The 22,875-nt window shown below is 47.5% G+C and overlaps 1 protein-coding gene across 4 annotated transcripts in view; it reads left to right on the top strand.

The window, feature by feature from the left end:
* Nucleotides 1-22,875, top strand: part of dnah2 (dynein, axonemal, heavy chain 2) — a 90,206-nt gene that overhangs the window by 47,084 nt on the left and 20,247 nt on the right. For all 4 annotated transcript variants that reach the window (XM_069186670.1, XM_069186669.1, XM_069186672.1 and 1 more), the window contains exons 35-61: nucleotides 20-130; nucleotides 622-810; nucleotides 1,032-1,135; nucleotides 2,491-2,680; nucleotides 3,088-3,268; nucleotides 4,388-4,515; nucleotides 5,624-5,776; nucleotides 6,162-6,287; nucleotides 7,202-7,420; nucleotides 8,210-8,327; nucleotides 9,126-9,262; nucleotides 9,525-9,662; nucleotides 11,167-11,325; nucleotides 11,613-11,765; nucleotides 12,448-12,539; nucleotides 13,973-14,171; nucleotides 14,511-14,735; nucleotides 16,088-16,192; nucleotides 16,695-16,883; nucleotides 17,061-17,146; nucleotides 18,236-18,366; nucleotides 19,600-19,749; nucleotides 20,585-20,752; nucleotides 21,106-21,266; nucleotides 21,521-21,660; nucleotides 22,228-22,360; nucleotides 22,709-22,848. In XM_069186670.1, the coding sequence (XP_069042771.1) occupies nucleotides 20-130; nucleotides 622-810; nucleotides 1,032-1,135; nucleotides 2,491-2,680; nucleotides 3,088-3,268; nucleotides 4,388-4,515; nucleotides 5,624-5,776; nucleotides 6,162-6,287; nucleotides 7,202-7,420; nucleotides 8,210-8,327; nucleotides 9,126-9,262; nucleotides 9,525-9,662; nucleotides 11,167-11,325; nucleotides 11,613-11,765; nucleotides 12,448-12,539; nucleotides 13,973-14,171; nucleotides 14,511-14,735; nucleotides 16,088-16,192; nucleotides 16,695-16,883; nucleotides 17,061-17,146; nucleotides 18,236-18,366; nucleotides 19,600-19,749; nucleotides 20,585-20,752; nucleotides 21,106-21,266; nucleotides 21,521-21,660; nucleotides 22,228-22,360; nucleotides 22,709-22,848 (4,025 nt within the window). The remainder of the gene's footprint in view (nucleotides 1-19; nucleotides 131-621; nucleotides 811-1,031; nucleotides 1,136-2,490; nucleotides 2,681-3,087; nucleotides 3,269-4,387; nucleotides 4,516-5,623; nucleotides 5,777-6,161; nucleotides 6,288-7,201; nucleotides 7,421-8,209; nucleotides 8,328-9,125; nucleotides 9,263-9,524; nucleotides 9,663-11,166; nucleotides 11,326-11,612; nucleotides 11,766-12,447; nucleotides 12,540-13,972; nucleotides 14,172-14,510; nucleotides 14,736-16,087; nucleotides 16,193-16,694; nucleotides 16,884-17,060; nucleotides 17,147-18,235; nucleotides 18,367-19,599; nucleotides 19,750-20,584; nucleotides 20,753-21,105; nucleotides 21,267-21,520; nucleotides 21,661-22,227; nucleotides 22,361-22,708; nucleotides 22,849-22,875) is intronic.

The following is a 22,875-nucleotide window of genomic DNA, read 5'->3' as shown; positions in this document are numbered from 1 at the left end:
GTGTGGTCTTTAATCTTAGATGCTGATCACAGCCAGCCAGATCCAGTGGACCACAGATGTCACCAAGTCCCTACTCACCAGCAAGGAGAGGGCTGACAAAAATGCCCTCAAGGTCATGAAGAAGAAACAGGTGTGCTTCAGCACGATGCAATAATCATGCTTTTGTTCAGTTTAAATACTGCAACATCACACAGATTGCTCATATCCTGAAATACAGTGCGTTAAGAGTTAAGAGTCAAGAGCTATGAATTATACGTAGATCTCTAGAGTGAAATGTCAACAGCCCATCCACTTCAGCATTGACAATCCTACACAGTTTTTGTAGTTAGTGTGCTGTAAGTGTTGCAATAATTTAAAAATGTATCAGAATCCTTTGTGAATGTTGTGTCTGTATGAACATGGAAGTGAACTCAACAGTAGATGTCTGTAGCTCCAGTTCCACAGAGCCATGAGTCGTCTTGCTTTCACTAAGCTCTGAGTGACTTGACTGGCTTCGAACAGATTGCTTTCCAGATCTCTGCTCCCTGACCAATTGAAGGCTGCCTAATGAATCTGAAGGACTAAGCCCTGCAGGACATTCCTGTGATAAAAGAACTTGTGTTTTCACATGCCTGTCCCTAGGTGTCCCTGCTGCACAAGTACTCAGAGGCCATTCGGGGAAACCTGTCCAAGATAATGCGTTTAAAGATTGTCGCCCTGGTGACGGTGGAGGTCCACGCCCGTGATGTCATCGACCGGCTGGCCAAGTCTGGCTGTTGTGATGTCACCTCTTTTGACTGGCTCTGTCAGCTGCGACTCTACTGGGACAAGGTACAGTACAGCCGCCTGGACAGAGAGTAGATGGATAGCCACAGATCTTCAATACATGCTGAGCAGACAGGAATCACTTATAATAGTTAAGCAGGTGGCTGCACAAAGGGGTGGCTGGGATGTTCTGGAAGAGATCTGGCATTGAAACCCCTGAAAGGAAACAGCAGCTTCCCTCCCCCTGTCAAGCCCTACTGTGCTCAGCAGTTTCCTGTTCTCCACAGGATGAAGATGAGTGCATCATCAGACAGACCAACACACACTTCCCCTATGGATATGAATATCTGGGGAACTCTGGCCGCCTGGTCATTACCCCCCTCACTGACAGGTATTTCAATCTGTCTTTCACTCTTCAGCTCTCCTTCTTCCTCTTTACATTTCTGTTTCATTCTCCTCTGCATCTCTGACTGCCTTACTTCTGTCTGTCCAAGTCTCTCTCTCCCTTCTCTCTCTACCTCTCCTCAGCCTGTGCGTTCTCACTCCCTTCTCCCCTCTCTTTCCCATACTCCTCTCTCTCCATTTCTCCTTCCCCTCATCAAGCTCTTTCAAGTTTGATCAACAGCCTCACATTCTCTGGAGGTAAGAAAAAGTAAAGACAACTTACAGTACTTTAATACAGAAAACAGAAGACAACAATTAGAGAATCATTATAATGAGTACTAGGAAGTGATAAATTAGTCTCTTTTCTAAGAGCAGAGAACAAGTTCTTTGTCTCCGCACTCTTTCTTATACTGGTATTCTTTTTATTTTCCCTGGCTCTATCTCTCACATATGTTTGGTGAAGTAGAAGATACAGCAATAACTACCAAAAATTAGAGATTGCCTTTAATTGTGGATTGTTCCACTTCCCGCTGCCATTATATCTGCCACATTCTGCCACAACCACAGTTCAATTGTGCTGTATGTTCACCTGTAGATATCCCTGATTACATGGTCCCACTCAACCAACAGCAGTTCACCAATGCAGATTTTGATGAGATGTGGACAGCTGCTCGGTAGTTCCTTGTGACTTGGAATGGGATTCCTGTTGGTTAGTTCCTAATCCACCAGCTTGTAAATCCTCAAGGCTGTCTGAATTGATACGTTAGCCAGGTCTGATGATATGTTCAGAGATGGAACAGGACTAAGTGCACTGACTATCGCAGCCTCTTGGAAGGGACAGCTGTATCAGCTGTCTCTCCCATAGCACAGCACTCTAAGGTAAAGATCTGGCCTGTTCCTGATTTGCAGTCCTCGGGAACCTTTCGATATACCACACACTGGGCCATTTCCACTACTCCTGAACATGCATCTGTCCATCCATTTTCTAAACACTTCCTCCCATTCAGGCTCCTGGTGGACCCAAAGCCTATCCTGGCAAGCAATGGGCATAAGTCGGGTTACACATTGGATGGGATGAGAAATCAATTGCCGGGCACTTACAGACACACACACTCACACCAGGGCCAAATTTCCCAGGAGCCAGTTAGCCTACCTGTAGATTTTTGTACGGCGGGGAGGAAAACCACGCGAACATGGAGAGAACACAGAAACTCCATACTGATAGCACCCTAGGGCCCCAGTGCTGTGAGGCTGCAACGTGCACTATAACCTTTTCACAACATAAACTTTTCTAATGTTTAAGCTGGCAGGATTTAGCAGGCCAGTGCGAGCAGGAGAGTTGTTGTGTCTCTGCCCGTGCAGGTGCTATATGACCCTCACCACAGCCCTGCACCTGCACCGCGGCGGCTCGCCGAAGGGCCCGGCTGGCACCGGCAAGACCGAGACGGTGAAGGACCTGGGCAAGGCTCTGGGCATGTACGTCATCGTGGTCAACTGCTCCGAGGGGCTGGACTTCAAATCCATGGGCCGCATGTACTCCGGCCTGGCACAGGTGACCACAGGCAGAGAATCACTCTCACTTTGTTCCCAACAACCGCTGCCCTTTGTGTAGAGGCGTGCCTCCTGTTCTCAGTCCTAAATTTTCCACTTGTGTTTCCCTGTCAGTCGCTCACTGTTGATCCTGATGAAATTGATTAGGATCCTGATGAAATTATGTCCTTTAAATGCTTGAATCAAGTCTCCTATGTATGGATCTGAAGAGATGCAGATCCTTTAACCCGTCTGTGTATGACACTTTTTGAAGAACGAGCTCTATCTGTACAGGCCCCCTGTGTCATTAATTAGTTAACGCTGGGACGTGTTCAATAAACTCCTAAAGAATGAAGAAATAAACAGTCAACAAAGATTATTCACTGCACTTCATGATGTGAAAGATGGATCCTGTGGTTGTCCCTGCAGACTGGAGCCTGGGGCTGCTTTGACGAGTTCAACCGCATCAACATAGAGGTGCTGTCTGTGGTGGCGCAGCAGATCCTGTCCATCCTGTCCGCGCTGTCTGCTGGTGCCACGCGCTTCGTCTTTCAGGGCCGCGACATCAGCCTGGTGTGGTCCTGCGGCATCTTCATCACCATGAATCCTGGTACGGGCTGGTGGCAAATTCACTGTCCCCTAGTGAAGCAGAGGCACTTCCTCAGAATGCACCTTTACTAAAGCATAATTTACCTTCATTGTTCAGGTTTCTAGCTGCCTGCTGTGGCTTTCCACAGGTTTAAAGCACCTTCACTGCGCTTTCATGTCTATAGTACACTAGGGAAACAAATACTTTTCAGCATCAGGGTTCCTGATTGAGGACCTGAGTTGAATCTTAGTGTGTCTCACGTCATCTTCACATCTCTGGTGAAACCTGAATTCTGGGCTAAGGGTGGGGGGGACAACAGAAAGTATTTTTATTATGACTTTTGCAAAAGTGTTAAGCAGTACACAAAAGTACTGTACCTGCAAATGGCTCATTTGAGCCCTGACTGTGCTAAAGTGCAGCTTCGATATAATCGCAGGAAAGGTGAAAAATACTGTGTGAAATCAGCCAGGGTAACCTTTCTCAAGAGGAGAAAGATCCCTGTACAGATGTCATTCCTTCCTGTCTGGGCTCCATTGTGGTGGTTTTCTTCTGACTGGGATTCCTTCCTGCAGCAGCGCATGAACGGTTGACACGTTCCGGGGCTAGGAGAGCTACAGTTGGTGCCCTTGGCAAGCCACCCAGCCATGAGTGCTGGGACGTGCCGTGATGTCAGCGAGACACTGCTGTGCTCCAGTCAGCACTGAGGAGCGGGCAGTGGGCTGTGTGTGTCACATCTCGACTCACACCAGCTGCAGACAGGGGAGAAGTGTGACAGCTCCATCCCAAAGGCCCAGAGCACATCCCTCACCCACTGAGTGCCTACTGGGGTAGCTGAGGGCCGAGAGAGCCCTGCCCAAATAATCCCACCCTCTCCCTCTTGGCAAGTTCCAGTCACTGGCTAGTGATGTGACCCAGGCTCAAACCCACAGCATCTGGGAGCATGGAGCTCATAGTGTGTGAAGGCGAGCACCTTTACTAGATGAGCCACACGGAAGCCCCATTTTTTCTTTTTTTCTTAGTTTTTCCAAGCTTGTACTGTGCTATAATTTTGGATATCTCACCGTATATTTGACTGTAAAATGCCATAATCAAGTTGTATCCCCGTGATCCCATCTCTCCTTTCCCCCTGTGTCTGCTCAGGCTACGCTGGCCGCACGGAGCTACCTGACAACCTCAAGTCCATGTTCCGGCCCATCTCCATGGTGGTGCCTGACTCCACGCTGATCGCGGAGATCATCCTGTTCGGAGAGGGCTTCAACAACTGCAAGGTGACCCGCCGCCCTCCCTGATGAGACGTGACGTCGGACTGGATATGTCTGCGGCTGTGTGAAAGTAGTATGCAGGAACTCTAGGGGTTTTACTGCAGGTTTTTCCTGTGAAAGCCAGGCAGGGTGGAAGATCATCAATTAAAGGTTTAGTCCACCCTGTGGGAGTCCCTCCTGACCTGTATAGACTAACTGTGTCCAGTGCCTTTGCTATGTAGGTACAATCTGCATGGAGTATAAGTAGCTGTGACAGTGGTAGTTCTTGGAGTCTCACTGCATTAGGTTTACAGATTTCTCTATTCACACGCTGTTCATTCTGAATGTTAATAGCTTTCTCAGCCTGTGATTACCCTTGTACAATGAATAATGTTCTCTCTCTCTGCTATGCTCCACCTTTGTGTATCCCTCAGCATCTCTGGTTTCTCTTTCCCATCTTCTCAGTCTCTCCCCCTCGCTTTATCCCCTCTTTCTGCACTCTCTGCCTCCTGCTGTTTCTCCGTCTCTCTGGGGCTGTGCTAGAGCGAGTACCAGCAGTATAGCAGTGTTGCCCCAGCAGTTGTGTAAGCACATGATCGGCATGGCTCTTCCAAACAATGTGGAAAAACTCCCTCCTCCTATTTTTTTGCCCCCCTCATTTCTTTATTTTTCAGTTTGTAAAGGCATGGAGGAAGAGATAAAGATATAAATAAGCATGTTAGACTCGATGTTGTTTTGATTAACCTGACAAAGTGAAAGTACAAGCCAATCTCCTCTCGCCTCTCTCTCTCTCAATTCAATTCAAGGTGCTTTATTGGCATGACCGATGGGTACAATCAGTGCTGCCAAAGCAAATTAAAAATAAAATTTGCATGAAACAAAAAATAAAAATAAAATAAAATCTACAGATATATTACAGACATTTACAACTCTCTCAATTAAATTCAATTTCAATTCAAATTGCTTTATTAGCATGACTGATGGGTACAATCGGTGTTGCCAAAGCAAATAAAAATAAAATTAAACAAAGTCTACAGACATATTACAGAAATTTACAACAAAAACATATCATAAAATATTTACATAAACTGTAAACATATACAACTCTCTCTCTCTGTTGCCCCCTGGTGTTCAGGTGCTGGCGAAGAAGGTCTTCACCCTCTACTCCCTGGCCATGCAGCAGCTGTCCAAGCAGGATCACTATGACTTCGGCCTGCGCGCTCTGACCTCGCTGCTGCGGTACGCTGGGAAGAAGCGCCGCGTGCGTCCCGATGTCGCTGACGAAGAGGTCAGCATCGTTTGCTGGAAACCACTGATGAATCCATTTACTGATCCAGCCCACTGTCTAGCAATTGACGGGTCAATCAATCTGTTAGTTTTCATTTCAAACTGAACATGCTCGTGCAGTGCACTGCCTCAAAGCAATTTTCCTCAAGGTCAGGCTATTGACATCAAGGATGTTATTGTTATCAAGATGAGAAAAATTAATATTGGTATAGTTTTAAAAATAGGAACTCCGCCCTCTCAACCTTTGGACCTTTTGGACGGGATTGAAGTAAGTCAAAACTTACACAATTAGCAGAGACTAGGTGGCCTTGGAAAAAGAAAGAGAAAGCTTTGACAGAACGTAGTCAGTGGCAAATGACAATGTTACACCTCTGGCTCTGTCCCAGATCCTATTGATGTCAATGAAGGACATGAACATCGCCAAGCTGACATCTGTGGACCTGCCTTTGTTCAACGCCATCATTCAGGACCTGTTCCCTGGAGTGGACACGCCCACGATTGACTACGGCAAGGTCAGAGAGCACACACACATCGTCATGCTTATTATCCCTCATCCAGGGTGACCTGCAGCATTACTGCTCTCTCAGTGCCAGTGTGTGTGACTGTCCCAGACTGCTGTGTCCTCTCTGTGTCAGTGTCCTGCTCTCTCAGTACCAGTGTGTGTGACTGTCCCAGACTGCTGTGTCCTGTGTGTGTCAGTGTCCTGCTCTCTCAGTACCAGTGTGTGTGACTGTCTCAGATTGCTGTGTCCTCTCTGTGTCAGTGTCCTGCTCTCTCAGTACCAGTGTGTGTGACTGTCCCAGACTGCTGTGTCCTGTCTGTGTCAGTGTCCTGCTCTCTCAGTGCCAGTGTGTGTGACTGTCCCAGACTGCTGTGTCCTGTCTGTGTCAGTGTCCTGCTCTCTCAGTGCCAGTGTGTGTGACTGTCCCAGATTGCTGTGTCCTCTCTGTGTCAGTGTCCTGCTCTCTCAGTACCAGTGTGTGTGACTGTCCCAGACTGCTGTGTCCTCTCTGTGTCAGTGTCCTGCTCTCTCAGTACCAGTGTGTGTGACTGTCCCAGACTGCTGTGTCCTCTCTGTGTCAGTGTCCTGCTCTCTCAGTGCCAGTGTGTGTGACTGTCCCAGACTGCTGTGTCCTCTCTGTGTCAGTGTCCTGCTCTCTCAGTGCCAGTGTGTGTGACTGTCCCAGACTGCTGTGTCCTCTCTGTGTCAGTGTCCTGCTCTCTCAGTACCAGTGTGTGTGACTGTCCCAGACTGCTGTGTCCTGTCTGTGTCAGTGTCCTGCTCTCTCAGTGCCAGTGTGTGTGACTGTCCCAGACTGCTGTGTCCTCTCTGTGTCAGTGTCCTGCTCTCTCAGTGCCAGTGTGTGTGACTGTCCCAGACTGCTGTGTCCCTGAACAAGCTTGCTTCGTGCTCTGTCACTCCCAGCTGAAGGAGACGATCGAGGGAGAGCTGCGGCAGAGCGGCCTGCAGGTCACGCCCTTCACCCTGACCAAGGTCATCCAGCTGTACGAGACTAAGAACTCGCGGCACTCCTCCATGATCGTGGGCAAGACGGGCAGCGGCAAGACCGTCACCTGGAGGACCCTGCAGGCCGCGCTGACCACCCTGCACCGCAACGGCGAGCCGGGCTACAACCTGGTCCGGGTGAGCGCTGACGAGCAGGCCAGCCCAGTTTGTCCGCACGTTTCACTGCTCACAGGAACCCTGTCAGCCTCTGCCTTTTCTCTTCCTTTCCCCCCTCTCTCTGCACCGCATGCTTGCAGCCCTTTTGCTCCATCCCTGTCTCAGCCCTCCCATCTCTCTCTCTCCTTCCCCCTCTCCTCTGCAAAGTTCTGTCAATCTGTGTTTCACCCAGTTTCCTGCTTCAACACTTCCTTTTAGGAAGAGGCTTAAGAATAACTACAAGCATCCTATATTTGTTAGGATTGTATGCTTGTTTTTATTTTCAAATTTCAAAGCCTTGGCTTTTCCTTTCAAAAAATACCTGTGAAAAAAACTGCATTAATACCATTTCTACACAGAATTTCTGACACACCTTTCCGTCTCTGATGGATCACACATTTTTTATTTTTGCACTCTGTTGCTCACTCTCTGTCATTTTTCCTTTTCTTTGTTTTTTTCTGCCTCTTCCCCCATTCACGCGTTTCCTACGCACGTACTTTGTCTGTGTTTCCTCTGCCTATTTATTCCCAGCGTCTCTTCACCTGTTCCCTCTTTTGCTCTGAATCTCGGTCTCTTATGATCTGTTTTCTCTGCCTCATTCTCACTTTCTCTTTCCACACCTTCCTCTATGCATATTGTACCTATTAATGATGTCTCTCGATGTCTATAAATATTCTCTTGTCTCTGGCTCCCCCTCTAAATCCTTCATGCTTTCTAACTCTGCCCTGTCCCCCCCCCCGGTTCCCTGTGCATCCTGCCCGCGTGGAGTAGGAGTGTCCTCTGAACCCCAAGGCTGTGAGTCTGGGGGAGCTGTACGGGGAATATGACCTCAGCACCAACGAATGGACAGACGGGGTGCTGTCCAGCCTGATGAGAGCGGCCTGCGCAGGTACAGTATTTGACACCTCCTGACGCAGGAGAGAGGGGTTGACAGAGTAAGAAGATAACCAGTGCCATCAAATTGGTTGGCATTGTGCGTTTCATGGGATGTGCTGGCAAAGCCGTTTGAATCCCAGTTCAGGAGTCTGAAAGAGGGAAGGGCAGAGGGAGTGGAAGGGAAGAACAACAAGACAAACGGAGAGAGCGAGAGGCTGAGATGGAGACATTAAGAAACAGAAACATTTGGGGAGATGGGGAAGGACACATACATTACCATATAAAACATGTAGAGCTCATCCTGAAGTGCCCTCATAAGGGCGAAACAGCTGCTGACTTAGACTTTGTGAAACAAAAGTTAACAACATAAAAATAGTTGTGATTCCGGCTAATTTGTACAGCCAGGTACCCTGAACACATCTGAAAAAGTTAAGGAAACAGTTCTTTAAAACTGCAAGAGGGAGGTTTTGCAAGATTTGTTTGATAAGGCTGTTTGGGTTAGGGTCAGGGCCTTATAGAGGAACAGGTAAAGAGAAGAAACACCCGTTTTTGGCCGTGAATAAGCTCACACTTGAATAAGGCTTCACAGCCAAAATGTAGTTTCTTTTCTTTACATTTCACCACGGAAAGAAACTTTACTGGTCCTTTGCAGCCTACGCATGCTCATGCAGCTCCCTACTCAGCCTTATAGAATTTGACTTTTGTAGCGCAAGTTACAAATATATAGGACAATCAGTTTCTTTGTGTCTGAGCTGAGCGGGAGTCTGTCCACCCCTGTGTTGAGTGAGCTCCTCTCTCTGTGTGGAACCAGACGAGAAGCCGGATGAGAAGTGGATTGTGTTTGATGGGCCCGTAGACACCCTGTGGATTGAGAGCATGAACTCCGTCATGGATGACAACAAGGTGCTGACCCTTATCAATGGAGAGAGGATCGCCATGCCGGAGCAGGTACAGCCTGGGTCTGGGTCTCTCTGTCCTTTCTCACGACCAGGAAAACCTTGTAACATCAGGAAAACAGAATACGACACAGCATTTGGGCTGTGGGACTTTAATCAGAGGCTGAATGCTAATGTTATTCCCCGCTTTATCCCGTTTGGGAACAAGACCAGCATCCTCAAGTATGGCAGTGGTATCCTTCTCTTTATGATACAAGCACGCCATCTTTCAGCCATGCTTTGTCACCCTCTATAACTTGTGTTCCTCTGTGCAGGTGTCCCTGCTGTTTGAGGTGGAGGACCTGGCTGTTGCCTCCCCAGCTACAGTGTCCCGCTGTGGGATGGTCTACACTGACTACACAGACCTGGGCTGGAAACCATACGTTCAGTCCTGGCTGGACAAACGCAAGAAGGTGAGCTGGACTACCTGACCACTTGATATGGTTGCAAATGGAGGTTACGAAAATGGTGAATATGAAGAACTGACTGAGTGGATAAATCAATAAATGAAATAAATGATCATAACCCCCAACTTGTAAAGGTTTTGACAAGAATATACCTGAGTTAGAGGAATATGAGTTATTTGCTGTCTGGCACAGCTTTCGTGAAAAAATAATAATTCAGGCACACTTGGTTAATAATGACAATACACATAATAAGCAACATACAGTACAACATAGACATGATGCCACAAAATAAATGGGCCTCTCAATATCCTTCTCTTTTTCCCCAGTTACCCCTCCTGTACCTGCCTATTAGTTATACACTATCTTCCTGGACTGTTGATTGACTCTTAATCATTTACCCAGAACTTAATTAGATAAGGTCAACATTATGATTAATTTGATCACTGAATCTGGACCCCCAACATCACAGCCAAAAATCCAGCCAAACTGAAGCTGGAAATGTTGACACTAGTCAGATGTTACCCATTGTACCCATTCTTAGCTGTAACAATACACCCCTGTCACACTGGGGTACTTGAGCAATATTACATGTTTAGTGTGAGGTCTGTTTTTATATGCATTTAAGATGTAAGTGAGATTTAGAAATAAAATAATCACTTATCTCAGATGTGTTAATGAGAGCTGACATTACCACACTCTTGCCATTCCAGCAGGGATCTAATTTATGCTTTGAATGTGGAAGTGAGAATTTCAGTGAAGCGTGGCTGTTTGTTGTCAAGAGTTCCACTTGCATTAAGCACAGGTCATACATCTTTTCTCCTCCAGCTGTGTCATCACCAATGTTCCCTCTAAGCTGTGCGCGTGTGTGCGCACACACAGGTTGTGAAATCAGCGCACATGGGAAATTGAACTGCGCCCAAAAAATTAAATTCCAAAAAAATATAATAATAATAAAACAAACATGGTCATGTGCTAAATTGACCACATGAAAGTGTCTGCGAGAGGCCCAACTTGGCTGTGTGCATTATTATTGCTACTCGATCACTGATGTCTGTGCTCTCATAGTCTTGTACCTCCCTGCTCATGCTCGCTCCACACTCGGTCTCCATGACTGGGCTCCTTGAATTGCCATCCCGGTCTTTTGGATCTCTATGCTTCTATAAGAATGACTATATTTGCAAAAAATGATTTCAGGTTTACAATTTTACATACACTCAATTTACTGCGCACAAGTTTTTGTCACTGGGGAAAAAATTTGCACAACTTGAAATTTTTGTGCACACAGGCCATGAAACATTAGAGGGAACATTGGTCATCACACATGCTTTTTAAGCAGATATTTCACAAGGCCTTATCCCAACCCATTCTTGCTGGAGGGATAATGGTGCGTGGGACTGAGACCCTGGCCTGGGAAGGTCAGGTACATCCACACAGTCCCTGCCGCCAAGGGAAATCTGTTCCCTGGTCTGGGGGGTGTCTACTGACCAGCCCATTCTTCTGTGTTCCCCAGGAGGAGGTGGAGCACCTGCAGCGGCTGTTTGACAAGTATGTGGAGAAGACCCTGCTCTTCAGGAAGACTCACTGCAAAGAGCTGGTGCCCATCACTGAGCTGAACGGCGTGGCATCACTGTGCCGGCTGTACCACACCCTCGCCACGCCTGAGAATGGGGTGAGTCCCAAGGCAGTGTTCCTGTGCACGGTTCTTCTTGTCCAGCCAGGGCCTGTTGTGTTCATTCCTGCTGCGCCGCTAGTCAGCATCACTGGGCTTGATTGAGTGAAACACCCCTCACACTCCCTAAACTGGGGACCCTGCAATCACAATCCCCGAAGGGGCTCTGTGACATGTCCCTACTCGTACTCCAGATTGTTTTGTGGAAGTCCCTGCGGAGATGAGCGTGTGCTCCTATCTATACCCAGAATAGTGTCCGTACAGCTCTGTGCCCCTCACCCTCCCAGGTGAACCCCTCTGACTCGGACAACTTCAGCCGCATGGTGGAGCTTTGGTTCACCTTCAGCCTCATCTGGTCCATCTGTGCCTCCGTGGACGAGGAAGGGCGCAAGAAGATCGACAACTTCCTCCGGGAAACCGAGGGCACCTTCCCCAGCAAGGTAGACACACACAACTACACACACACAGACACAGACACACATGTACATACTGACACACAGGTACAAACACATGGACACACTCGGACATACTATGACACAAACACACTGACACACACACGGACATACTGACACACAAACATACGGACACACACACAAACAAACACTTACATACGGATACACATACAGAACATACACACGTCTCAGACATACATATTGACACACACAGACATTCTGACACACAAACATACGGACACACACACAAACACACACTTACATACGGATACACATACAGAACATACACACGTCTCAGGCACATACATATTGACACACACTGACACACACAGACATACTGACACACAAACATACAGACATACGGACACACACGTCCACACGTGCACACATGTACATACAGACACACAGATGGACACAGATGCACACATACAACAGACATTCTCACACAAACTGGGGCACTCGGCGTACACTGTGCTCACAGTGACATGCAGTCATGCACAAACAATTGTACCTTTGTGTGTTATTTTCTTAGACTTAATCCCTGCCTTAAGATTAAATAGGTGTCCACACACTCATAGACAGACACACGCAGACCTTTCGGTGCCGTGATGGCGTGGTGATCCACACTGGCAGCCCTGCAGTCAGTCCATCTCCACTGCCCCTTCTCTAGGACACTATCTACGAGTACTACGTGGACCCCAAGAACAAGACCTGGGCCTTGTTTGAGGAGAAGCTGCCAAAGGGCTGGAGGTACCCCCCAGGGTGAGTGCCAGCTGGTGCAATAATGCTAATAATTTTCTCACTGTCATCAGCAATAATGCTAATATCAGTCAGAGTCCTGAAGAGTGCGAGACCATTGTGAAGTGACACAGACACAGCTTGTAGAAATCACTCCTGAAGCAGGATTGGGTGTTTTTCAGTGTAGTATCTACCTGCACAGACGTCAATTATATTTTTGTCTAGCAATTCTGCAGTTCAGATTCTGATTTGTACAGCGAAATGCAGAATTTGTGCAGCACTTTCTAAATGCACTTTCTGAAGATAACACACTGTTATTTGTTGTAAAAAATGAATTTTAATATCAATCCAGAAAACACTAGACTAAAAACAGCTTTTCATTTTTAATTTCAAACACTTTTGAGGTAAATATGCTGTTTAAAATGAATAGGTCTATTTTGTGATTTGGAGGGCTTTGCATCACTGTATTTTGTAATGAGGCTCATTGTATTCTTCCAATGCAAATCATACAAGTGTCTCCAATGCAGAGCTTGATTTTCATTTTCAGAGCATAGTGGTATACTGAGTCAGTGTTCTTCCTGTTGGCACTGTATTTCGGTCATGTTTGGTCTTTGTCAAGTGCCACTTTATATCCACTCTGTCACAGATGAATCAGAGAGGGTATTTACACTGTGTGAGTGTCCTCAGGTGCTTGTTTCAACTGCCCACACACCTGCTTTCAATCTCCTCATGACACAGCAGCCACTGTGGCCCCAGGCCACTACATGTCCTGGGTTTGAGCCAAGATGGTGGTTCTCTATGGAAACCTCCCTCTAGTGCTATTGCATTCCACTACACAATGTCTTTACTAAGTTAGAGGAAGTGCCAGTAAGAATTCATGCTTATTGACATTTATTCCATTAAATAAGCAGAGATCTGTAAGACTTTGGATTGGCTGTGGAACAGTGTACAAGCTGAGCATTGTCTCTGAACAATATTTCAATGTGTAAGCATTCTGGAGCAAAAAAGACAATTATATTATTGTGTTGTCAGACTTTAACGCGCCACAGATAAATGTGCACTGCTGTTACGTTCTGTCTTCAGTTTGCATGCAATACCATCTGTTTCCATCTCTGTATCTGTGTATCTGATTGTGTCTCTTTTATTGGGTTAAAAATCTTTGTCCAAGTCAGAATGCAGTTCACATGTTATGCGGCATAAGAAGGAGAAACTGTTTAGGAATCAAACCTTGGCTTAGGTCCACGTTTATCTTTGTTTCCATTACAATCTTATTTGTGGGGCTGAAGAAATGCTTTGATGTCAGGTTTGTTTCCTTTGCTTCTGAAATGGCTTTGTATTTTATTGATGATAAAATAAAGGTGTGGTTAGTGCTGTTAACTGAGAAGCAAGAGCAATCTTTGAGCGGAAGGGCTGAACTGTCGCCCCTTTGGCGTAACTGTGTGTTTTTCTGTTCTCAGTTCCCCCTTCTACAAGATCATGGTTCCCACTGTGGACACTGTGCGCTACAACTTCCTGGTGCGGGCACTGGTGTCCAGTCAGTGCCCGGTGCTCCTGGTGGGACCAGTGGGCACGGGGAAGACCTCCATTGCCCAGACCGTCCTGCAGGGGCTGGACACCTCCAAGTGGGGCGTGCTGATCGTCAACATGTCCGCCCAGGTGAGCAGGTCCAGTGTATAAAGTGTGAAGTATTTCCGGTGTTAAGTTCGATGTATATTAAGTTCGATGTAAAGTTCTTCCCCTGGACCCAGCCACAGCTCCTGGGATCTGGTAGACCTGCTGTTGGCTTGCACTGATACTAGTGACCAAGCAGTGCTCAGTCTCCAGGCCTCAGGGTCAGCTCTGAGAGGGGGACGAGCCCCGCAGGTCCAGGGACTGTGCCGTCGGTGATTCCGATTTGAGTGGGTATAATGGCCCAATCCACACTGATCCAAACTGAAATCAGGTCAGCAGGATAATTAGCAGAAATGATCATAAGAGCCATGTGTGTTTGTTCAGACTTCCTCGAACAACGTGCAGGCCGTTATCGAGAGCCGCGTGGAGAAGCGGACGAAGGGGGTGTACGTGCCAATCGGGGGGAAGCGCCTCATCACCTTCCTGGACGACCTGAACATGCCGGCTCAGGACAGCTTCGGCTCCCAGCCCCCGCTGGAGCTGCTGCGCCTCTGGATCGACTACGGCTTCTGGTACGACCGGCAGAAGCAGACGGTCACATACATCAAGGTGAGGCCTGCCCCTTTCCCAATGTACTCCAGGCGCAGGGCCGCAGGACACCACTGCTGCAGGCCTGGATCAGTCCTGGAGTCCCCAGCTCAGCCTGACTGGTGTACAGTACAGTGGGCACTGGGTAGCCAGGGCCCTCTTGGCCTTTGGTGCCTTGCCTTCCCTCACAGCACTGTCAAACCCGCAGTGCTGTGAGGGGCAGGGGCTGCTCTTCTGGGCTGTGCTGTCTCTCCTGTCAGCTCTCCAGCTCTCCGGTGAAGTCTGGGAAGGCTCTGACAGGAGCCTGGGACTGGGTGTGTCTACAGGTCCTCCAGCTTCTATGTTATCCCTGAGCTGGAAGCACCAGCCTTAAAATAATCAGGGATACCAATTTTTTTTATTTTAAACAAAGCACATCGAGGGAGATTAAATCTGCTAACATAAAATACTGTCAAATGATGAGAGATTGATAATATTGATAATGCTGTATTATCATTATTTCCATTCAGAAAAACGTAGTAATCCTTACAGGGTTGCTTCAACATGATTGATGTTTTTGGTGACGACCAGGAGCTCAAGTCTAAAACTGGAGTGTCTGAACATGGCAAAGACTTCCACACATGTTACTGAAGTCAAGGAGGTGCTGACCTCTAAAGAACGTAAAAAGGAACAGGATCACAATGAAGCCTTCTCTCAAGGAAATGTCAGAAACGGCTGAGTAAAAGGAACTGAGTCTGTCTAGTTGCAAAGAGAGGCTACTACGTGGTGATTAGATCTAAGTATTCAAAATCCTTACAAAAATCAACCTAAGGGAACTATACATCACGTTCAAGAGTGAAAGCTGTGCTATCGGGTGAGAACTATGAGCAGAAGCACATAGGATTGAGGACAGCAGGCACTGCTTTACACAGAGAGAGGTGAGGGAAGGGAGCAAGCTACCCACCTGCATCTCTGAAGCAGACTCTGTTGGATGTCTAAGGAAATCTCTGGATGAAATTCTGGGATTGCCTAGCTAAAGAGCAGCTCAAATGCAGGGGTCTGTATTTACCTTCTTACAGTAGAGCAATGATGGGAGTTGAGAGCTCTGGACTCAGGACTGAAAGCTTGTGAGTTTGGGTCTGCCCTATATTCCACCCCAACTGTGCATGCCTACTTGCAATAAAACAGTACCAGCTTTGATAGGACTTTTATCCAGGAGAGAGCCTTGCACTTTCTGCCTGCTCTAACCTACCAGGAATTAAATCTGTCCAGATAATTTGGCCTGGCCTCTAGGCTGGAGTCTGGATTGTACTACTTTAACTATAGGCAGGACCTGAGAATTGTTAAGAGAATTTTTAGTCGTTTTCTCAAATTGACTCTGTTCTGATTGACAGGACATGTTCCTGATGGCAGCAATGGGGCCCCCTGGTGGTGGAAGAACTCACATATCGGGACGCCTGCAGAGCCGTTTTAACCTCATCAACATGACCTTCCCCACTGTGAGTCAAAGGCCAAAATCTGAAATCTGCTTTGATCCACCTGGGAGATTGTCATCTGTCAGTGTCATCTGTCAAAGGAATATTTAAAACTGCCAAATTGCCTTGTGTGTTAAAATATGTAAGCATGGACTAGCTGTCAGTAATTTGTAGCATTTGTAGCAAATTTAAACTATAGTGATTGTAAAATAGTTTAAAATGATATTTGCTGTTCTTATGTCCGTGTGTGAACTCATCATCTGATGCCTTAAAGGCAACAACAACAATAATATTACATTCCTATTTAGTTGTAGAAAAGGGGTAGGTGTAAATAAAGGAAAAAATGAAATAGTCTTGTATGCAGGAAGTCAGGGAATAATTATTTCTCTGTGCAGTGCCTGAAATAAATTTCTACACTTTTCTGTCTGTTCCTCTCCGTGTTTGTCTGTATTTCCACACTTTTCTTTCTTCTTTTCGCCGCGCTATTTCTGTCTCCTGACTCGCCCCGCTGGGCCTCGGGCTGCAGGAGTCCCAGATCAAGCGGATCTACGGCACCATGATTAACCAGAAGCTGCAGGAGTTTGAGGAGGAGGTGAAGCCGATCGGGGACGTGGTGACCCAGGCCACGCTGGACATCTACTCCGCCATCGTGCACAGGTTCCTGCCGACGCCAGCCAAGATCCACTACCTCTTCAACCTGCGGGACATCTCCAAGGTGAGGAGAGAGCTGCCGCCCCAGCACTGGAGGAGTGTTGGCCTCACCCCCCCTCTGCTGGGCTAGAGAGAGACCTGAGAGCTGATGACTCCCAGCTGGCACAGCACAGGAGTTAAACTGGGGATTGATGCTGTATAAGAAGAAAAAATGACTAGAAAATCTCTGATTGTGTTGCAGGTGTTCCAAGGATTGCTCCGTGCTCACAGAGACTTCCACGACACCAAGCAGAGCATTACTCGACTGTGGATTCACGAGTGCTTCAGGTCAGGAGCCAATGAGTTAACACTCTGATGAAGTGATCAATCAAGGCAATCGATCTGGAATAGAATATCTGCTGTCATAATTGACTGCATGGGGCCAGAGATCCGAGTCAGGTGTGTGATCTGTGACCTTTGCCAGTTCCAGGCTGGGTTGTGTCACCATTCCCCAGGCAGGAGCTCGCCACTGGCAGAGCGCTGCTGGGGGGCAGGGTTGGGATTTGTCAGACAGGACTCTTAGTATTCTGGGAAATCGGGGGTTCCTGCACCTTTAATGGGCCTGTACACACAGAGGTGCGCCACGCCCCCCAGGCTTTGTGGAGTTCTCAGCATGTGAAGAGTTGAACAGCTCTGACAGGTAGGCATGTCAGAGAAGCATGCCTGTGTGTACCAAGCAGGTACAAGAGTTCAGGAGTCAAGGCCAGAGTTGATTCCATATTGGGTTGGTACATATAAAAGGATAATTACATGAAAACGAGTTTTTAGCTGTTGGTCAAGATCCAATCCTCAGCCAATCCAACTAAATCTAAGTGACATTTGACATGTTTTGATATATAATTTCCAGATTCCTCCTTTTAAATCCATCTACAACAGTACAGACCAGCTAGAGACAAACTAATGAATTGAATGTGAGGGGAGAAAAAAGACTAATTATCACCAGCCATGGAGACCATTATTGTAATTATCTACCAAGAACCCCTGCCCTTGAATACATGCTGATCTATATCTATATGACATTGTAATGTGAGGGACGGAAGCTGACACTGTGATGTACAGAGAAAGAACTTTGAAAGTCCATTTAATGTACAGAAAGAGCTAGTCCCAAACCAAACTGGTACCTCAAAAATAATAAAAGGGGTGTAGGGCAGTCTTCTTATTTGCAGGTTATTTCTCAGTAACTGCGTTTCCTTCAGTGCCATTTTGTTTCCTAGGCAACCACACAGTCCTCTTGCCTCTCTTAAGATATACAGTAACAGCCCTAAACACAAACCATCTCCCTGCCAAATGCTGGGCCAAGAAATGGTGGCCGGTGCAGTATATAAGATTCTCTGTAAAATAATTGCATAAATGGGCCTTTGATCCGTTGTCCTGCAGGGTGTTTTCTGACCGGCTGGTGGACAGAGGCGACATGGAAGCCTTCCTGGGGCTGCTGAGTGAGAAGCTGGGCTCCCTCTTCAATGTCACCTACCACAGCATCTGCCCCAACAAGCAGCCCCCCTTGTTCGGTATGACCAGCCCCCAGTTGCACAAAGACACCTGCACACGGCACATTCATACTGCAGTTTAGAAGTAAAACTGCCCTCCCACAATGAGTGGGTGGTGACCTGTGCCGACTGGGGGCCTGCAACGACCATTGATGATGATGTTCTGAAACAAGGCTTCTGGGATTTATTTTCCAGCTCACCACCTCATTTTAAGACATATTAAACACTGTTTTAAATGATTTCTGTGTCCAGATTAGGAGAAAGGTGTTCAAGGGTATATTAGCTAAAAGCTCACAATTTAATTCAAGGAATGTCATGTTAAAGTTTCAGGGATTCCCATGGGCTGACATGGGATTACAAAACAATCATTAAACACCATTTGGGATATTATATTATTCGACATCACTAAAATGTGTTCATACTCTGGAATCAATCCACAAAAGAGACATTCCAGACTGGGATGGTAAATATTAAAATATATGTCAAAGAAAAAGATACATTCTGAGGCTTATGGAAATGTTGCACACTGACAGGTTAAAAGAACTTAAACATGAAAACAGAGACACATCTTTACACAAAGGGTTGTGGGAGTGTGGAATGAGCTACACAGCCATATTGTTGAGGCCGATACCCTGGCTTCTCTCAAGGAGCAGCTGGATGAGATCTTTGCATCAATTACCTACTAAATAGCAAACAGACCAGATTAGAATAGCAGCCTTCTCTGGTTGCAGACCTTCCTGATGCTCTTGTGTTGTTGCTGGGATGAAACACGAGTTAAGCAGGTTTGAGGATGATCTATCTGAGACACCTGTTGACCACACTTCCTGTTACTAATAAGGCTATGCCATCAGCAATTTATTCAGGACACAACCTAAAGAGCAACTAACCTAGTTTTGTGATTTCATTGATTTTTGTGGTTTTAATTAACGAAGCGAATACATTAAAACTAAATTTTACAGTGGTGTTAGGCAATCAGTTATTTTGCAGGGTTGTGTTCCTTTCCATATGAATTGAGATCCCAATACCTTGAAAGAAGGCATCAAACTCGCAAGCAGCAGGCAGTTGTCATACTGGGTGTACCTTCTGATGGAGCAAAAGAGATGGAAAGGAGTTCAGCGCTCAGCCAGTTTACCTGTGACAGTGAAGGACACATGTGCGCGAGGGGAAGAGAAGTGTGGGACATAGGGGATGTTTTCAGTTTTCATGTGCCTTGCCTGTGTCTGCCTCAGCTCTCGTGTCCCTCTCGCACGGCAGGGGATTTCCTGCGGGAGCCGCGGGTCTATGAGGACCTGATGGACTTCAAGGCCCTGAAGAAATTCATGGAGACACAGCTGGAGGACTATAACCTGACGCCTGGCATTGTACCCATGAGCCTGGTGCTGTTCAGGGACGCCATTGAGCACAGTCAGTACCCAGAGACCTGACTGCACTGAGAGCACAGAGTTACACTGAGAGTACAGCCCACACACAGTCAGTACCCAGAAACCTGACTGCACTGAGAGACCAGAGTAACACTGAGAGTACAGCCCGCAAACAGTCAGCACCCATAGACCTGACTGCACTGAGAAACCAGAGTAACACTGAGAGTACAGCCCGCAAACAGTCAGCACCCATAGACCTGACTGCACTGAGAGACCAGAGTAACACTGAGAGTACAGCCCGCAAACAGTCAGCACCCATAGACCTGACTGCACTGAGAAACCAGAGTAACACTGAGAGTACAGCCCGCAAACAGTCAGCACCCATAGACCTGACTGCACTGAGAAACCAGAGTAACACTGAGAGTACAGCCCGCAAACAGTCAGCACCCATAGACCTGACTGCACTGAGAGCACAGAGTTACACTGAGAGTACAGCCCACAAACAGTCAGCACCCATAGACCTGACTGCACTGAGAGACCAGAGTAACACTGAGAGTACAGCCTGCAAACAGTCAGCACCCATAGACCTGACTGCACTGAGAGGACAGAGTTACACTGACAGCACAGCCCACACACAGTCAGCACCCATAGACCTGACTGCACTGAGAGCACAGAGTTACACTGACAGCACAGCCCACACACAGTCAACACCCATACTCCTGACTGCACTGAGAGACCAGAGTTACACTGAGAGTACAGCCCACAAACAGTCAGTGCGACCTGTGTGCTGTCAGTGCCCTGTAGTAATGCGCTGATGCTCTGTATTAGTGTGGTCTGTTCGTGCCCTGTGCCTATGCTGTCCCTGTTCTGCTTGCCAGTTACCCGTGTGGTGCGTGTGATCAGCCAGCCGCGGGGGAACATGCTGCTGATCGGGATCGGGGGCTCGGGCCGGCAGAGCCTCTCGCGCCTTGCTTCCTACATCTGCGACTACAAGGTCTTCCAGATCGAGGTCACCAAGCAGTACCGCAAGCAGGAGTTCAGGGAAGGTCAGTGTGGGCGGCTCTGCTCTTGCGATGGTGCATCACAGCAGGTGTGGTTCAGAGGATGATACAGTCTCCCTCTTTGCCATGCCATAACTCATTCAGTCAAAATATGTTTACATCAAAGTGCCTTAAATTCAACACTTTTGTGTTAAACAGTAGGTTCCAGAAGCTCCTGATATCAACTTTAATTTATTAAGCATGCATTGGGCCTATCTGGACAATGGATGCCATTTTTGTTCATGCTATATATCTGGACAAAGGGAAATGTGAAGGCTTAACTATGCCACATTATTAAGGCTGATAATGATCCATGGCCCATAGCATAGCTTTTCATGATGCATTTTTTTCCCCTCCAGACATTAAGAAGCTGTACCGACAGACAGGTGTGGACAACAAGCCCACTGTCTTCCTGTTCAATGACACACAGGTGGTGGATGAGTCCTTCCTGGAGGATGTGAACAACATCCTGAGCTCAGGGGAGGTGCCCAGCATGTACAAGCCCGATGAGTTTGAGGAGGTGAGGCCTAGCCTGCCAGTTAAAATTGCCTTTTCTCCTGCAACACAACCGTCTGTCAGACCCGGGACACAGAGTGAAGAGTGAGCACTGAGTGGAGGAGCCCCCTCTCCCGTTCTCCACCTCTCTTTTCCTTAACACAAACCCTTCCTTACTTATTCTCTCCCACTGTCGTTCCCCTGCTCATCCCACTTGATCTCTCTCCCCTCCTGTAACTGTTACCAGCTCTCTCTCATCTCTTCTGTCTGTCTCTCCAGATTCAGAGCGCGCTGGGGGATGCGGCGCGGGCGGACGGCGTGCCCGAGACTCCGGATAGCATGTTCAGCTACCTGATTGAGAGAGTGAGGAACAACCTGCACATTGTGCTGTGTATGAGCCCCGTGGGAGACCCCTTCAGGTACATACCCCCCTGAGCCCTCGATACTACTCCAGCAGCCCGTCCCCCAGGCCTGTCTGGTGAAGGAAACAATACCCTCAGTGGAGAATGTCTCCCACTCCTCTTTGCCAGTCTTTAACAGGGGAGACTACAAAGGAACTTGATCCATGTACTGTATACAGAGGGCTATAGACAAGCAAAGGAGTGTTTATACTTAGCAGTGAATCAACAGGAGGTTTCATTCAGGAAGCACTTCTTTCCACAACAACACTGTGAGTGTCGAAGATGATACCTTGATTTTTTTATGTGAAATGGCTGGATGAGATCCTTGGATCGGTTGCTCAGCAATCAAACGAGCGTGATTTGTTACCACGCTTATGTTTGTACTGTATGTCCTAATCCTAGTCTTCCACCTCATCTCCTGCAAACAGGAGGCGCAGTTCTCCTTTCTGCCACGTGATTTCTGATCAACACAAGACCATTATTTATTAGTGTGTGGATCCATTTCTATACACTGTAGCTTGTTTGACCTGCCTGAGTCCTTTCCCAGTTGTAATTTACTGGCTACGTGGTGTCTGTGCGCCTCAGGAACCGCCTCCGCCAGTATCCGGCCCTGGTGAACTGCACCACCATCGACTGGTTCTCCGAGTGGCCCCAGGATGCCCTGCTGGAGGTGGCGGAGAGGGACCTGGAGGGACTGGCCCTGGGACCCATCGAGGGGGTGAGTGAGGACGTCGAGTTTGATCAGAGCGTACAGGCGCACAGACGCTGGCTCAGGTGCTCCCCAGATCGCAGAACACACATTGCATGTACACATTCCCACTGATCATCTAGGAACACAGTTTCAGGATACCTCAGAATAGCTGGCATTTAATAAAAACTGTCCCTCTCAACGAAAGGTTCTGTAGCTTAGCAAAGAACCTGGACAATTAATACGGAATGAGCATGTACAGTGGGGCATTAGCGGGTCAGGTAGAATGTCAGCTTGTATTGTACGTACAGGTAAAGAGGTCGCCTGTCTATCCTTTCTCTGTTTGAGGATTGATTTGTGTTCACTCTTTCTGCTCAGATTCACAGCAAAGTCGCACACATCTTTGTCACGGTGCACCAGTCGGTAGCGGAATATTCCCAAAAGATGAAGCTGGAGCTACGGAGGCACAACTACGTCACCCCCACCAACTACCTGGAGCTGGTGTCAGGATACAAGAAGTGAGGCTCTCTCCCCAGCGTCCGACC

Source organism: Lepisosteus oculatus, chromosome 3 (assembly GCF_040954835.1).
Source record: "Lepisosteus oculatus isolate fLepOcu1 chromosome 3, fLepOcu1.hap2, whole genome shotgun sequence".
Classification (NCBI taxonomy): Eukaryota; Metazoa; Chordata; class Actinopteri; order Semionotiformes; family Lepisosteidae; genus Lepisosteus; species Lepisosteus oculatus.
Note: the sequence above shows the minus strand (reverse complement) of the source record. Positions and strands in the feature narration are given on the sequence as shown.